This window comes from Zalophus californianus, chromosome 8, assembly GCF_009762305.2.
Source record: "Zalophus californianus isolate mZalCal1 chromosome 8, mZalCal1.pri.v2, whole genome shotgun sequence".
Lineage (NCBI taxonomy): Eukaryota > Metazoa > Chordata > Mammalia > Carnivora > Otariidae > Zalophus > Zalophus californianus.
This window is the reverse complement of record NC_045602.1, coordinates 76,036,483-76,054,164: the sequence shown is the minus strand read 5'-3', so window position 1 is coordinate 76,054,164 and position 17,682 is coordinate 76,036,483. Positions and strand designations below refer to the sequence as shown.

General features: G+C 36.2%; 1 protein-coding gene across 2 annotated transcripts in view; it reads right to left on the bottom strand.

The window, feature by feature from the left end:
• LRPPRC (leucine rich pentatricopeptide repeat containing) overlaps positions 1 to 17,682 on the bottom strand; it is a 104,044-nt gene that overhangs the window by 30,330 nt on the left and 56,032 nt on the right. For both annotated transcript variants that reach the window (XM_027621411.1, XM_027621412.1), the window contains 4 exons: positions 13,472 to 13,596; positions 12,885 to 12,991; positions 2,835 to 2,903; positions 1,915 to 2,005 (listed from right to left, as the gene is read on the bottom strand). In XM_027621411.1, coding sequence (XP_027477212.1) covers positions 1,915 to 2,005; positions 2,835 to 2,903; positions 12,885 to 12,991; positions 13,472 to 13,596 — 392 coding nt within the window. The remainder of the gene's footprint in view (positions 1 to 1,914; positions 2,006 to 2,834; positions 2,904 to 12,884; positions 12,992 to 13,471; positions 13,597 to 17,682) is intronic.

Sequence of the window (17,682 nt, the reverse complement as noted above, 5' to 3'; positions counted from 1 at the left end):
GGGGATTAAGGAGAAAAAAATGGTAATAAACCTCAGAGACTCCTTATTCCTAAAGGAAATTTTAGGATGAACTTAGAATTTGTTTTCTTTTTCTTTTTTAAAAAAGCATCAGCAAAATGTCATCTCCACTGGAAAAAGAGGTTTGTGAGGCTGGCCACCTCCACCTCCCATGGACTACCACTGTACCTTGTGCATTCTTCCAGTTGTTCTTTCACTCCATATTCTTAGTCTTGGTTACAGGCCTAACCACACAGAGGTTTTTTTATCTGCAGTGTCCTCTTCAATATCTAGCATGGTTAGGGATTACGGTCCTCTGTGGGGACTACTTTAACTGCTAAGGCTCATTTGGATACATTCAGGGTTTGTTTTTCTTTTTCTGGAAGTTGGTATAAAATTAAAATTTAAGCATGAAATAGTTCCTCAAAAGGAACAAAGGGGTGGGGAAGGGAAAGAATTAGCACTTGAATAAATACAGGTTATAACCCACCAATTAAGGACTAAACGCCTAAAACATAAGTTTTCTAATTGTATATATTCAGTAACAACCTCAGTATTGTGTGCCAGAATTTGACCATTCAAGCCAAAAAATTGAATTTTAAGAATTTTAAGAATTACATAGTAAAGTGTGCACTTCAATGCAACCAACAACTGAAATATAAATTTTACAGCAAGTCGTATTATTTATACCATCAACACAGAAGATAAAGCTTCTAATGATAATACAAATTCAAAAAGACAAATGAGTTAACTTATTCACTGCTATCTGTTTGGTGAAGGAAAATTTCCCATAAGAAAAACAAAATAACTAGATCAAATGTCTGGGAGGGAGGGAGGGAAGGAAAGAAGGAAAGAAGGAAAGAAGGAAGGAAGGAAGGAAGGAAGGAAGGAAGGTAGGTAGGTAGGTGGGTGGGTTTGTCACTGACTCTTCTAAGAGTTGTTCCTCTCCACCCAAATACCCTAAAGAGATTGCAAAGTTCCCAGGTGTATAAATTGAAATTGACATACTAGAACAGTTTGGTTAATAGAGATCAAAAGTTTCAGAACACAAACACAAATCCAGCCTAAGGAAACAACTATGGGTGTGAACAAAGATTAAGGTACAAAGATGCAGCACTGTTTTATAACATGTAAAATGGAATTCTAGTCACATGTCTAGCATAAGGAGATTGGCTGGGTAAATTCTAGTATAGCCATTCAATGTAGTCATTTGTAGGTAATAAAATGTAAGAAAATGTTTATACTATAGATTTGGTCAAAACTGTATTAGAATATAATCAAATTTAAAAAATTGTTTAGTGATGAGTCTGTGTATCAGTACGCATTTTTCTGGAAAAAGATTTTTTTTAAAGATTTTATTTATTTATTTGACAGAGAGACATCAAGAGAGGAAACAAGAGCAGGGACAGCAGCGGGGGGTGGGGGGGAAGAAGCAGGCTCCCCGCCAAGCAAGGAGCCCAATGCGGGGCTTGATCCCAAGATCATGACCGGAGCCGAAGGCAGAGCTTAATGACTGAGCCACCCAGGCGCCCCTGGAAAAAGATCTTATACACATGAACATGTTAGTGATTATGTGATTTATAGTAGTTATCGGTAAGTCTACTGAAGGACTTAAATAAAAGGAAAAAAACTGGTCTATCCTCAAAAAGTTCTATTAAATTCTGTGGCCCTGATGAAGATTTTTCTCACCTTCTCATTACTGCAGTTAAGATTGTCAGAAATTATGAAAATTGTATGGTGTCTAGTGATACAATATAACATTCTGTGATAAAATTCAATCTGGCCTCTAAAATTAGCCTCTGTTGAAGACCACACATTTGACAATCGCTAGACCTTCCTGATATTCCTTTCTTGCACCTGCCTTCAATAGAATAAATGTCTCAAGATGAAAACATGAGCAATAGTTAGATTACTTACTATATAATTTTAGCAGACTGTAGTACAGCTGGTCTCTATCACATTCAAACAGCTTCTGTGTCAGCTCCACTAATTTTTCTAGAATTTCAACCTTAAAAATAAGATTAACAACAGATGGATCTAGACTGTGTAAAGGATATACTTTATAGTTGACAAATCTCAGTTTAATAATCCTTCAAACAAGCTCTACCCAAAGGGCAGATTAACTTCACTTCAAAAGTTAAAGAGCCGAGCATAACAATGTGAATGTATTTAATGCCACTGAAGTGAAAACTTTAAAATGGTTAAAAAGATAAATTTTATATGTTATATATGTAGCTTACCACAATCAAAAGCAATTTTTTTTAAAGGTAAAAAGCTGAAGGACTCTGTAGTCAAGAACAAAACATGAACAGTATTCTGCTTAAGGGAACCTCCATGAAGATGCATTTTGAAGAATTCAAAGATATTTGCGTAGGGGACTCAATGAGTATATCCTCTGTTTATTAATAAGAATACTCCTCCACCCAAGCGTTATACTCCTCTTCCCCTATGGCTTTCACTTGGCAGGATATGAACAGATATCTGCACTGGAGGAGACGTCAAGTAGAAATTCCACTGGGCTCCCATAAGTGACTCCTCTGGTCACTAAGGACTGAAGCAGATTTAAATTGCAAACGAAACAAGGTTAGCCTGCTCAAGCCAACAACTAGGATAAAGCAAGCTAAAATCTTCAGGGCCCAAATTAAAACTTTTAGGGATTTTACTGAACCTCAGAAACAAGAATTAAGCTACTGCTTATTTGGAAAACCAAGATAATGCTGCTTCCATTAATAAGGCTATATGTCCTGAAATCCCCAAATGCTCAAATGACATGTAGGAAGGACACCTGCTTTCTACTCACAGTTTTAGGTGCTTGAGACCAGAAATTAAACACAAACCTGATTACTTGAAATACATCTATCACAAAACCACTGAAGTCTTGTAGATCGAGCTCTAATGCCTGGAGTCTGTAAAATAAAATCATCATATAACACATGAGGTAAGGCTTAGCTAAATGTTAATCTTCCCTCAAAGACAATAGTTCTCCTTCTAATGAATTTGCTGCCTCCTTCCCAAATACTATAATAAAAGAAACCTATAACTTAATACCACAGTTACCAAAGACTTTTAGGATTAAAACAGAGCATAAACAATAGCCTATATTTAACCAGTATCCAGAAAATTTGGGTTACGTCAAAATGTTGCTTTGCAGGTCAATTTTCATTCCATAAATCTTTAAATATTAAAATGGTTAAACTTTCTTTAGTTCAAAAAGAAACCTTGACTCGGTGAACTAAATCAACTCCAAAAGATGTCAAATTAAACACACACACACTTCAGAGATCCCAATGGATTCAGGAAGCAAAAATTATTGTTACACAAACTTACTAACCATCATCATAACAATAAACCAATGGCTTTTACTTTTAAAAGAAACATGCTTTGTAAAATTTAGTGATAAAAGTATTCCAACTACCACGAATGCTTGCCTACTATCTAAAACTAAATGTGTAAAGAGCGAGGTACTTAAAATAAGGTAAGGACTTAAAATTAGTTCACAGTCTTAGTTTATTTCTATTACTGAGATATATGTTATATCCTCAATCAGAAATTACTAGGGTTTAGTCAGTAACTCTGGCTTCAAAGCACTTATTTTATAATTTTGGATACTGGAATAAAAGGCAAACTAATTCACACATAATTCCAAGGATTTGTCACTATAACTATAGTATTTTCATCATGTGTAAGAGGGTTTCCCCATTAAATACTACATTTCAATCACAGCATTATGATAAGAAAACTACATACTCATTAGCCCTGGCTGCTCCAGTCTAGAGGAGGTACCTCCACTGATTTCTCCCCTCAGCTCTGTTGACTAAACCAGGGATCCCTCAAATCTGATCTCTTATTTAGAAGTCATGATTTTTTTATTCCTTAAAATAATACTGTACAATGTTAAATTAAGAAACGAAGCAGACACTAACATCTCAGAGCTTTGGCAGAATGACAGAAAAACTGGTACAGTACAAGTTGTAAAGTGCTCTCATTCGGACTGTGCAAGTATGCGCATTTTGGGATACAAGAAATAAATGCTGACTAGATCAACTGTTGAAATATATTCTCAAATATCATTAGTATGTGCATTTGCACACAATTTCTACTCAAGGATTTTCTCACATTACCTCTTTGATTTCCCATGCATTACACTGAAAATGAAACCAAATGAAATCAAATGTATACAAAAAGCCCTTTCAAAAATACTGCACCGTCCTCTTTAGAAGGAGAAAATGCAAGGACTACATTCACTTATAACTTCAACTTATTGCTGATCCAAATGCCAATGATTTAAATAGCACAACTTTTATGGTAAACACTTCCTTTTTGTGGCTGATTAATCTGCCCATCACTGTCAGGACAGCTGACTTATACGGCAGATATTCCTATGTTTCATTTTGAAATTGAGAACTGTTTTTACATTATAAATCTCAATCATCAAAAGAACATCTAGGTCAGATTAACTAAATCTCCTAGGCTTCTGTAATAGTCTACATTTCTGGCTTATCTCTTAACATCTTATTGAATTTTAAGCACTACAAGTTGAAAGTAAAAATAGAAAATGTAATAAAAATATGGAGAATAGAATTCTAATTGGGATGCTATTTAACTTACCATAAACCATTCAGTGCCTAAATAAAACAATGAACTTACCTAATTTTTTCTGTTTTTGCTGCATATAATCTAATTAATGGACAGTGAGAATAAAATAATTATTGTAATAAAAAACCTGGCATGTTTGTTTCCACTGAGGTTACTGTACTTCAAAACATTCTTTTGGAAGTTCCAATTTAGTACTAGGTTCACTTGTATAAGAAGAGTAATGCAAAATAAAAAATAATTTTCATTTAATTTTGTTACATTACTCTGATGTAAATTTGCTGTTACCATAATAGGCTTCTACCTACACTAGTAAAAAGACCTATCATGTAATTACTATCTTTAAAGTAGAAAGAAATGAAGATTCTCCTACTTCAAACTCAAGGAAAACCATCTTAAATTTGACTCAAATAAAAGTTTGTACCTGTTTTGATGTCTCCTGCCGTTAATGCTAGAAACATGAAATGGAAAACGAACAACTATTCAAGCCTCATATCCTCTACTCAATGTAGCAGGAAGAAAATCAAGTGCATGAGAGGGAGTGGACAAGCAAAAACAAGAACCCAACTATTTATCTTTATAGCTAGAATAGCAAGGGAAGAAAAAGGGCATCATGGAACTTACTAAATCTTTTAATATTTGTCCTTTTCTCTAAAATCTTCAGAGATAGAGGTGCCTGGGTGGCACAGTCAGTTAAGTGTCTGACTCTTGGTTTCGGTTTAGGTTGTGATCTGAGTCATGAGATCGAGCCCCACGTCAGGCTCCACTCAGCATGGAGTCCGCTTGAGACTCTCTCTCTTCCCCCCCTCCCCCCACGCCCACGTGCTCTTTTTCTCAAATAAATAAAAATAAATCTTAAAAACAAATCTTCAGAGATAGACTTGAAGACCATGTCTAGAGTAAAGAGGAAAATATGACTCAGCAAACATGACCCGCTTAACCACATGTTACAGGGCATACTAATAAGTAAACTAACTCATGGGAGAAGGGGTATGAATTAGCATGAGAACCAACGTCCCTTAAAATTTGGGAGATCAGGGGAAAAAATAGCTTTAAAAATCCTTCTGAATATGTAAGACCCATTCTGGCTTATTAAGAAAGGCAAATTAGGATAAAACCTTGCATGTGATCTAGTAAGGAACAAAGGCCACGAAGACTGGGAGACCACTGTAATCCAAACTTTTGTCCTAAACACAAAACCATAAAAAGAAGGGTTTTTGTTCCTGAGAAGACAGCAAATTCACTCTGGCTACCATGTGATGGAAGGGTAACAGCAGATAAGAGGGAAAAAGAAAATCAAGAAAGAATAATTCTGGAGAAAGGTGGTGGTTCAGATATTGAGGGGGTCAATGGAGATCATGCTGCAATATATAAATGCATTCAAATCAAAACATTGCATACCTTAAACTTACATGATGCTATATCTTATGTTTTTAGAAAAGATTTTATTTATTTGAGAGAGAGAGAGAGTGCACAAACACACATGTACGAGTGGTGGGGAGAGGCAGAGGTTAGCAGACTCCCGCTGAGCAGAGCCCGATGCGGGGCTCGATCCCAGGACCCCAGGAAAATGACCTGAGCTGAAGGCAGATGCTTAACTGATTGAGCCATCCAGGCACCCCTATCTTATCTCAATTTAAAAAAGAGAGCAAGATCACAGAGGTAGGAATGATATAGGAGAACGAAGAGAAAATGTGGAATCAGGACCCTATTTCAAATTCCATAACTACCGCTAACTAAACAAGCTCCCAAGCTCCGTACTGACACTCTGAACTAAAGTTTCCCGCCTTAATTACTTCTCAAAGTTGTTTTGTGAACCTCCTATGAAGATATACATGAAAATCATTTGGAAACAGAAAAGTGTAACTAATAGTAGTTACATTGTTTAGCTTATAATCTAAGTTTGAACCTCAAAGGAAAAGGCTGAAATGAGAAATGTGAAGCAAATTTATTTTATTTTTTTAAAAAGATTTTATTTATTTGAGAGAGAGAGAACAATCACAAGCAGGGAGAGCGGCAGGCAGAAGGAGAGGGAGAAGCGGGCTCCCCGATGTGGTACTCAATCCCAGGACCCTGGGAACATGACCTGAGCCAAAGACAGCCGCTTAACCGACTGAGCCACCCAGGCGCCCTGCTAAGCAAATTTAAAGCAGACTCTTACACTCTTACTCAAAGATATTTGTGTTTGTACCTGGAAAACTTAAAAGGCCCTGGCACATGGCAGGCACTAAGTACATGACTGCTGAATTGCTCAAAGGGCTAAGAATAAACATAAATATTTCTTTATGGAAACCTTTAATGTAGTTATTTAACATTTCATATCATCATTTAACTCTTTTCATACTTGTATGTATCATCCCTCCCTGGACTTAATGTCCAGTCTTAAAACACAAAATGAATTATCCAAACAATGTTAATTTATTAAATGACCTTGCAACACTTCCTTCCTGGGAGATGACTGAAGTACCTTAAAAAATACTTGACTGGAAAAATAAAGTCCTTTCTTAAGTGAGAAAATACCAGCTTATATGCCAATAAACTGGACAACCAAGAAGAAACATAAATTCCTAGAAATATATAACCTTCCAAAGCTGAATCAGGAAGAATAGAAAATTCGAACAGATCAATCACTAGCAATGAAAATAAATGAGTAATCAAAGTACTCCTAACAAAGAAAAGTTCAGGACCAGACAGCTTCACAGGTGAATTTTACCAAACATTTAAAGAAGAATGAGTATCTATTCTTCTCAAATTATTAAAAAAAGAATAGAAGAGATGGGGCGCTTGGGTGGCTCAGTCGTTAAATGTCTGCCTTTGGCTCAGGTCACGATCCCAGGGTCCTGGGATCGAGCCCCTTATCGGGCTCCCTGCTCGGCGGGAAGCCTGCTTCTCCCTCTCCCACTCCCCCTGCTTGTGTTCCCTCTCTTGCTGTCCCTCTCTCTGTCAAATAAATAAAATCTTAAAAAAAAAAAAAAAAAAAAGAAGAGAAAGGAAAGCTTCCAAATTCATTCTATGAGGCCAGCATTACCCTGGTTAAAAAAAAAAAGAAAGAAAGAAAGAAAGAAAAATACCATCTTATTTTATCATAATTTCTAGCAGAAGAAGCATGGGACTAAACCACAGGAGGCCTGGGCTTTAGACCAAATCTCTGCTATGATGAACCACAGAAGCGGTATCACCTATAAGGACAGAACAAAACCTCTGTCTTTATGTATCAGGGGCCTTAACAGTAATGATGACATTTCACTTACTTCTAAGAAATGATCCTAAGTAAATAATCTGAAAACCAAATATACCTATAAGTTAAGATGTGAATTACGATGATTTCTTTTAATAGTAAAAATTTTTCTCAAAACAGAAATGGGCAAGTAAACTTTAGTTCATTTATACTATAGAATGATGTCATTAAAAATAATGATCAGAAGAGTTCTCAATTACATAGGCATGGAATGCAGAAACAGTGATGTAGGGTGAACCTATGGTCTGATTTATTTCAATTATATATAAAAGAAATATTCACTATATAAAGGACAGAAAAACCACAGAAATGATTAGATGAGTAATGAGATTAACAGTGCATCTTCATACTTGGCATATTTTAAAAAGGAACATGTGTAAATTTTACGTGAATCTAGTCACAGGGGAAAAAAGTCACATTGATCATCATCACTGGCACAACACAGAATACAGTTCACAAAATATTGACCTGATATTATGTAAGTTTGTAAAAATAAGTTGTGAACATTTCCTCAATTTCATTCCAGAACGTGCCAGCAGAACACTGAGAGGATCTAGGTAGGGAGAGTTACCCTGCAGAGGATGAGACTGCAGGAGAGACAGAAGGGTTGACTTCAATACAGGGAAGACTGTCACACAGAAGGAAGGGGATAAAACTAACATTAAGTATTTAATAATGGACCAGACATTCTTTTGAGTGTTATCTGATAAGAGCCCTAAGAGACAGAACAAAGATAAAAGATGGAAGCACTTTCCTGCCTCAAGGCCTTTGCACAGGGAGTTCCCTCTACCTGAAATGCTTTTGCCTCCCCTCCATGTGGCTGGCCCCCAATTCATCCTTTAGTTCTCATCCCAAATATGGACTTCCTCAGAAAGATCAAATCTGCAATAGGTCTTTTCTACAGCAATTACTGCATTATATAGATTCATTTTTTTAAGGTCTTTTTCTACAACTAGACTGTAAGATGTCATCAATAAGTATTTATTATTGGGGTGCCTGCGTGGCTCAGTTGGTTAAGTGTCTGCCTTTGGCTTGGGTCATGATCCCAGGGTCCTGGGATGGAGCCCCATGTCTGGCTCCCTGCTCAGTGGGGAGTCAGCTTCTCCCTCTGCCTCTCCCGCCTGCTCGTGCTCTCTCTCTCTCTCTCTTGCTGTCTGACATAAATAAATAAAATCTTAAAAAAATAATTATTTATTACTGATTTAAAGAGAGAGAGGGAAGAAGGAGACAGGCAGGGAAAGAGGAAAGGAGGGAAGAAGGGAGGCAGGGGAAATTGGTCAAACAGGATGGACCTTGAGGGTATTATGCTAAGTGAAATATGTCAGGCAGAAAAAGACAGATACAGTATAATCTCACTTATATATCAAATCTAAATCAACCAAACTTCTAGAATGGTGTTTGCCAGGGGCTTGGGGGAAATGGGGAGATACTAGTCAAAGGGTACAGACTTCCCATATAAGATCAATAGGTTCTGGGGACCTAACGTATAGCATGGTGATTGCAGTTAACAATACTATATTATATACAATAGTATATTACAAGGGTGCTGGCTGGCTCAATCAGAGGAGTGTGTGACTCTTGATCTCAGGGTCTTGAGTTTGAGCCCTACACTGGGTGTAGAGATTAAATAAATAAACCTTTTTAAAAAGTTATTAATAAAAAAGAGAAACAATATTATATACTTGAAAGTTAAGAGAATAAATCTGTATATCTATATATTTATGTATATATACCTATTATATCTATCTATATTTTTTAAGTGCTCCAAGCTGGGCTTAAACTCCTGACCCTGAGATTAAGACCTGAACTGCAATCAAGAGTCGGACACTTAACCAACTGAGCCACCCAGGCGGCGCCCCACTAAGACAGTAAATCTTACATGTTCTCATCACAAAAAAGAAATGGTAATTATGTGAGGTGTTAACTAATGCTACTGCAGTAATCATTTTGTAAAATATAAGTAATCAAATTAACATGCTGTATACCTTAATCTGACATAATGTTACATGTCAATTATATCTCAATAAAGCTGGGGAAAAAGAACTATTTAGAGATTTCCTCTATCTACTTCTTTGCTTGATCTCTAATACCTGTAATACCCTTCCTAGCCCTATCAAACTCTCGAATGTTAAAGAATACTATATGCATCAACCCCCCTCATGCTCCATTTCCTCCATAAAGTCTTGCCTAATTTCCTTCACTGGGAATAAGTTCCACCCGTGAACTCTCAGAAGTATTCATACTTTTCTTATAGCAGTTAACACTTCTCAGTAATTATTCTCACACATTAATCTCACATTCAAGGAGCTTCACATTAGCTCTTGGTCTGATTCGCTTTTAATAAATCTTCGTCTGATTCACTTTTCTCTTTCTTTCTTTTGGGAGAACACACTTTTTCTGAGTATAAGAATTTATATGCTCATTATAGAAAACTCAGGAAATACAGAAAGGTATAAAGTAGAATAGCAGCTGTAAGTCCACTCTCTTGCAATAATCCACGTATGGAAATAAAATGTAATATTAAAAATGTATTATAGGGGTGCCTGTGTGGTTCAGTCGTTAAGCATCTGCCTTCGGCTCAGGTCATGCATGGTCCCAGGGTCCTGGGATCGAACCCTGCGTTGGGCTCCTCACTCAGTGGGAAGCCTGCTTCTCCCTCTCCCACTCCCCCGGCTTGTGTTCCCTCTCTCGCTCTCTCTCTCTCTCTCCAGCAAAATAAATAAGTAAAATGATAAAAATAAAAATAAAAATGTATTATATATAATACATGATATATGTACACCAGCTCATTTAAAAAACAACACAAGTCCTATTACACACCGAATCCTGCCTCTTCTTTCTTCATTTAATGTGACCATTTTTTATGACTGGCTTATCTTATCTCCCACAGTGCTTGAAATACAAAGAAGCTTCATTTTATATTTTGCTTTGGAAAGTCAACCCTAGCAAATCTACCCATTGATAAGACACTACTGCATTTTTGAGAATGATAAAAAAATGTTGCTCCGCATTTACAATATTCTTTCACATGCTGATACATAGTTTATTATTTTTTATTACTCTTTATATTTTCAATAATCCTTACAAAACTACAAGAGAGAATTCCAGGTCTTGACTTTTAATAGTGAAAAAAGCAAGTTCCCACTTCAATTCAAATCCAACTAACCATTAAAAAAAAAGAAACTAGAAATGTGCTTCAGTATACTCCCATGTATCACACATGGGCTGTCCTACCCTAGAATACTGCAGGGTTTCTGTAAAGCCATTTTTTATCCTTTAAGCAATTTTGTACACATCCACTATGAAAATTCTGTCATCAGTAGACAGCATCCCTAAATGATTACAGTCAATGATGTTGCATTGGCAAAGCTTTAAAGTAATTAAGAGGCAGTTTTCTCTTGCCTATTCATGTGACAACATGTACCTTTATGCTTAAGCATCATACTGTGAATTATGTGGGGCAAATCAGATAACACAATCCCTACTTTTAAGGGGCAAAGAGAATTAATATTATTGATTACTACTATAATCCAGAAACATGCAAGCTGCTTTACATACATTATGTGATTGAATCTTAAAGAAAGATACTATATTCCCTTTTATATTAAATCTTAAAGAAAGATACTATATTCCCTTCTCTTTTATAGAGAAGGAAGCTTAAAAAGGTTTAGTAACTGTCCATTACCACGCTAGCAAGTAGATGGCAAAAGGAGAGCTCACTCTTATGCCTTTGGCTCTTCCTATTATATCTTGATTATTGCATAGAGACACACATGATTTCCTACTATAGAGCCTCTCGTCACTATTATGTGAATACCTAAGCTTCATTTTCCCTCTGATCAGTGCCCTGCTAATACTGATACCAGGCATACAGAGCAACAGAACTCAAAAGGCAGACAGCTTCCCGCATTTTCAGATACACCAGGCACTTTTAATGAAAGAATTTATACTATTTTCTAGAGAATACAAATAAACTACTTGAGCTACAGAAGCACCTGTCCAAGATAGCATGTCCCACTTCTCTCTGACAGGACAGACTGAGCTGTAAGACAGACCGAGAAAGAACATTCTGAATCAATTTCACAGTCTTCCCTTTTCATACTTTTCTTTTTGAAAAACATCAAGAGAAACTAATAATTTTCAGGGTTGTATGTCTACATTTTCAACTTCATGATAAGCTGTCATCAATATACAAATAAGGAGGCCAAATACCAGCTTTGTGTCCCATCCACCATGGGAACTTTTGGAAAAAAACATGGAGTAATAAGGGCAAAGTATGATCTGACAGAAACAGGATTACTGATATATATTTTATTTATTTCACATCAAATAATTTTTCTTAAGGTAATGGGTCTATCCTCTGCAGAATGTTTTATTTAGAGGAAACAGAGCTGTTTAATAGTGAAGTTAATCAATTTGGACAGACTTCATAGTTGCCCTTTGACTTATCAATTTCAGTAAGCAAAATTTCAATCAAGCCTAGATACAATACACTAATCCTAAATAGGCCAGGTTTGTCACCTACCATTTCCCATAAGCTGCTTACCATAGTTTAAAAAAAAAGAAAAGGAGAAGAAGAAGAAATTTTAAATTAAATGCCAAACAGTTGCAGACAGCACTTGTTTGGCTGATTAACTTGTAGACAAGCATTACAAATACATCTGAGCACGGCCTGCAGCAAATTAAATTCCACTGCTTTTAAGAACAAAGAATTCCTTGGGAAAGAGGATTAGCCACTTTACACCCAGGAATGCCAGTTTAATTTAATTGTTCCACAATCCAAGATTTAATATGCAAATATCATTTTGATACATAACAGTGAATTTAACAAAGTGAGGCAACAAATTCAATATACAACCAGGCTGCCTTTTCTGAACTGTAATTATATACAATAAGGAAGTTGGTCGAGTCCCACCCCCCCAGCCCCCATTTATCGGGATTGAATTATATTAACATGAATCAGAACAACCATAATCAAAGGTTAACATTTTTAAACATATTCCAATTAAGAGTCTAAATAGCTGTACAATTAGAATAGTGTAGTTAAAAATCCTACCTCAATGATCTTCTTGGCCTCTTTGTAATTTCCTGTTTGTAGGAAAGCAAAGAAGAGATCATACAGCATCGTCATCTCACCTTGTTCTTGGCTTACAAAGTTCATTGCTAGAGAGGAGAAGCGAAAATATAAAGAAACACAGTATCACTTAAAGTTCTGGACAAATACGAAAACTTTAAAACAAATATTTACAATAACTTAAAGACTAGCGCTGTGTCAACCCATTTTCGATCACATTCCTTATCTAACAGCAAACGTTTAGGACACTAAGTACCTAAGACTAGACTCAAAGAGAACTGGTAAAGATAAAGGGGGAAAACTCCTCAGAGAAGGCAGATCACCAAGAAGTAGAGGAAAAATTAATAGGCAAGTTTGCAAAATGAACAGTTATTAAAATCAAGGATACCTGACAGCATTGAAAATCTACCTGACATTGTCCTTTTTACTTTAGAAGTATAGCAAAGTTCCCCTGGATGTACTTCCCTTCCTGTTAAATTTTCTCTTCACAGCAATGCACTGAGATTAAATAAGCAAGAAGGGAAAAACTGCAGAAAAACAACTACAGCAAGATACTGGAGGTGACCAACCTTTCTGAATTAGATCAGTCTCGCCTTTGTCTATCAGTTTACATAAGATATCATGAATCCTTGGTAATACTTTATACTTTGCATGGCAATCGATGGCGACTTCAAGAGCAGCACCTAAGTCATCCCTTGGAAACATCAAAATATGAACAATGAATAAACTATATCTAGAAGTACAAAACGAGCAGTCAAAATGTACACGACTGAGCTTTCAAAAAGCCAAAATGGAAAAAGACAATCCTTATATAGTATAAATAAATGTTCTGAGTACAGACATCAGTAACAGTTCCCTATTTTCCCCCCTTCATCTTTCATTATTTCACTTGCTAAATAGCACTCTTTTTGTTTTTATTTTTTTAAAGTTGGGCATGGAGCCCAACATGGGGCTCGAACTCATGACTCTGAGATCAAGACCTGAGTTGAGATCAAGAATCGTATGCTTAACCAACTAAGCCACCCAGGCACCCCTAAATAGCACTCTTAAGAAAAAGTCCAAATAAATGAAGGCATTCTCTGAGATTATTATAAATAAAGTCTGATTTTAGGGGTGCCTGGGTGGCTCAGGCAGTTGAGCGTCCGACTTGGTTCCAGCTCAGGTCATGATCTCAGGGTCCTGGGATCAAGCCCCCACATCAGGATCCACACTCAGCAGGGAGTCTGCTTGCCCTCTGCCCCTCCCCCCCCCCGTTCATGCTCACACACCCACACGCTCTAAATAAAATCTTTTTAAAAAATCTGATTTCATATGTTAAGTTGTCATAAGAATACATTATTTCTAAAAACAAGGACTACTATCAAATATTTTTTCTAACTACTTATGTGTGTTTATAGTCCTCAACAATTCTAGATTTGGGAAACATTATGAAATGTCTATCAACAGCTACCAAGGAATTTTCAAGTACTTTCAACTTTATCATCCTATTTTTCATACTGCCACCTCTCCAGACAAGGAGGAAATAATTTCAGGATTCATATATACAGAAACTTATTGTGGCTAAAAACTCAAACATTTAGGATCGATCAGTGAATCCTAGAAGAACCCTCATTAGAAGGCAAGCTCTTAAAAATTATTTCCAGGGGTAGCTGGCTGGCTCAGTCAATGGAGTATGGGACTCTTGATCTAAGGGTTGTGAGTTTGAGCCCCGTGTTGAGATTACTTAAAAATAAAATCTCAAAAAAAAAATTATTTCCCACTGTCAAGTCAAAGTTTCTCTTCTGTGGTAACAAATTAAAAGAAAGATATTTTCATTAAGTCAGAATTTCTTGGGGTGCCTGGGTGGCTCAGTCGTTAAGCGTCTGCCTTCGGCTCAGGTCATGATCCAAGGGTTCGGGGATAGAGCCCCGCATCGGGCTCTCTGCTCAGCGGGAAGCCTGCTTCTCCCTCTCCCACTCCCCCTGCTTGTGTTCCCTCTCTCGCTGTGTCTCTGTCAAATAAATAAATAAAATCTTTAAAAAAAAAAAAAAAAGAATTTCTTAAACAAGACTGTGGAAATGCATTCTTGTGAGCCCTCAAAAACTTTTTCCTTTAAAAGGAAAATTACAGTATGAGAAATACGTAAGACCTTGGAAAAACTGTAGAAATTATGTGATCCAATTCTACATGCCACCCTCCTTTATTTTTAAATAGATGAGGAAATCAAGGCATGTAAAGACTGAATAACTAGCCTAAGGCTATTAGGGTAAACAGAGGCAGGCACTGCTTTCCCACTTCCCACTTTCAGTTGACTCCGTCTACTCACACATTATGCTCTAGCAAAAACACGGCTGCCTGTTTAACCTAATAAGGTGGTGCGATGTGGAATAAGAAATTAAAGTTTTTGAAAAGAAAGTATGAAATATAGAAAGAGACGCATGGTTACTGACAGTTCTTAACAAGCTCTGCGGAGAAAACACTTTTCTCTCACATGCAATCGTTTTCAAGAGGAGGAAAGCATTTTTAAAATTTCTGTTGAAGCCCTAACATTTTGGTCCATTATACAAATGTTATGTTGCCTGAGACTGAATTACTATTTTATCTAGATTAAGATTTTAAGCTGTACTGAAAGGAAAATACCACAAAGAAGTGTTAATTTTATTGCAATAATACTGACACAGTGAAAGCGAGCCGATCCTGCCAGAGCTCTACCTTATCCCCTTCCTAAGCCCTGTTTACAGTGCATCTTCTGGCACCCCACAGAGTCATTTGAATTTTTGTCATTTGGGGTGAAGACTAAATTACAGGTTAATTTCAAAACCGCAAGTAGATGTTGCAGGCTAGATTACTGTCATACAAGAGAAATGCTACAGTAGCTACCACATATGATATAAACCTTTATATAATCAGTATTTCCCCTTGCTTCAGACACAGGTTCAGTTGTTAGCCTTCTACAATTCCATTTAACGAAAAACTATTACGATATTTTCAAGAGAACAACTAACACATACTGATTTTTTTTTTTAAAGGAGTATGATCTGCTTTTTCAGATCAATTCCCAAACTAGAAGAGTATGTCTCAACTGTATTTCCCCTACATTAGGTCAAAGCTATCAATAAATGAATGAATAATTTTTCTGTCAATCAAAGAGACATGTTAATAGTCTTTGGTCTCCAAATATATGCTTCTGAAGATTATACATGCTCAGAACAACAACAGAAAAGACAAGAATAGCAAAATGGAAATAATTCATATATTTGTTAGTAATTTTAAGTACTACAGTCACTGCTCTCAGGTTGCCAACAAAATGAGTTAGAAATCTATAATGAAACATTTCATGTAAGTGGACTGATGACAGAAATGAACTGGGGAGAAAAAAAAAGAAATGAACTAATAATTAGTCCCTTCTTCTCAATCCCTATCATCTACATTCTGACTTGTGCTTGGATCACGTCATATTAAAAAGAGATAAAAATGTCCATCTTTCATGTAATATGATGTCATCATTAATCTTTCCTACTAAAGCTTAAAAACTTGGGGATGAAAATGAAAAATATGAAAAAGTATCTAAAATTGACACTGCTATGAAAATAGTTATATACTCACAGGACTTTTAAATTTCAATCCCACTTGATAAGTACTAGCTCAGCTACAGACGTATGATAAATTTCAGAAGTGGTGATGAAAAGCAGCTTATTACAATGGCTGAACTCAAGGAACCTCTGGGTTCCCTCCCAGTTCTAATTCTCTAATGTGAGGTTCTATGAATTTGAGCTTATTAGATTTCATCAACTCAAATGTTTCAGACCGGCAGAGAAAATCATCACGTGAAAGGATCACTTTTACTAGGCAAGATAAAGTCAGCAAGAACAGTAAAATATCCAAAGGAAAAACATGGAAACTGCTTTATATCCGAGATGTTACACAACACTTTACCACTCAGGGTACTTCTAGGTGCTGTGACCAAAGATGATTTTGTGATTTCCTTTGCATATTTTAAAACACAACAGTTGATTTAAAACCCTACTCTAAAATAACAGTAATGTTTTAAAGAAATCTTATTGATAGCATTAATTCTGGATGCAAAACAACTTGTGATTCTATGCTTACTTCAGTATGTATTCATCATTTTGAAAGCTTTATATACAAATGTGTCACAAATTTTTAAGCCCATTCCTGATAAAAATTTAGCCACTGCTTTCACAAACCTCAAATAATGCTAAAAGAAAACCAACTCCATAACATATTGGTAGCTCTAAAAAAAAAAAAAAAGGCAAACCCACTAATGACTTTTTTTCAATGACTAGACCTCCCCAAAGTATTTCAATGAAGTGTATATAATAATTTTCATGAATGAAACTATGTATGTTAATAAGCAATCATTTAAAAAAATTTTTTGATTGATGCAAATTACTATAAGCTTTATCAAAATCCTGTGAGTCTACAAAGGCAGAACAGGAAAAAGGAAGATCCTATAATTCTAAATTTTAAGAACAAATATGTATCATAGGCTGAGTCCAGTAAGTAATTTGAACACTTAAAAGAGAGTTTTATTTATTGGGGTGCCTGGGTGGCTCAGCTGGTTAACTGTCCGACTCTTGGTTTCAGCTCAGGTCGTGATCTCAGGTTTATGAGATCGAGCGCCACATCAGGCTCTATGCTCAGCACACAGTCCACTTGAGATTCCCTCCTCTCCCCGCACTTGTGCTCTCGCACGCTCACGCTCTCTCAAATAAACATATCTTTTAAAGAAAGATTTATAACTAAGAGTTTTACTTATTAACTTGAATGTACTTGGTCC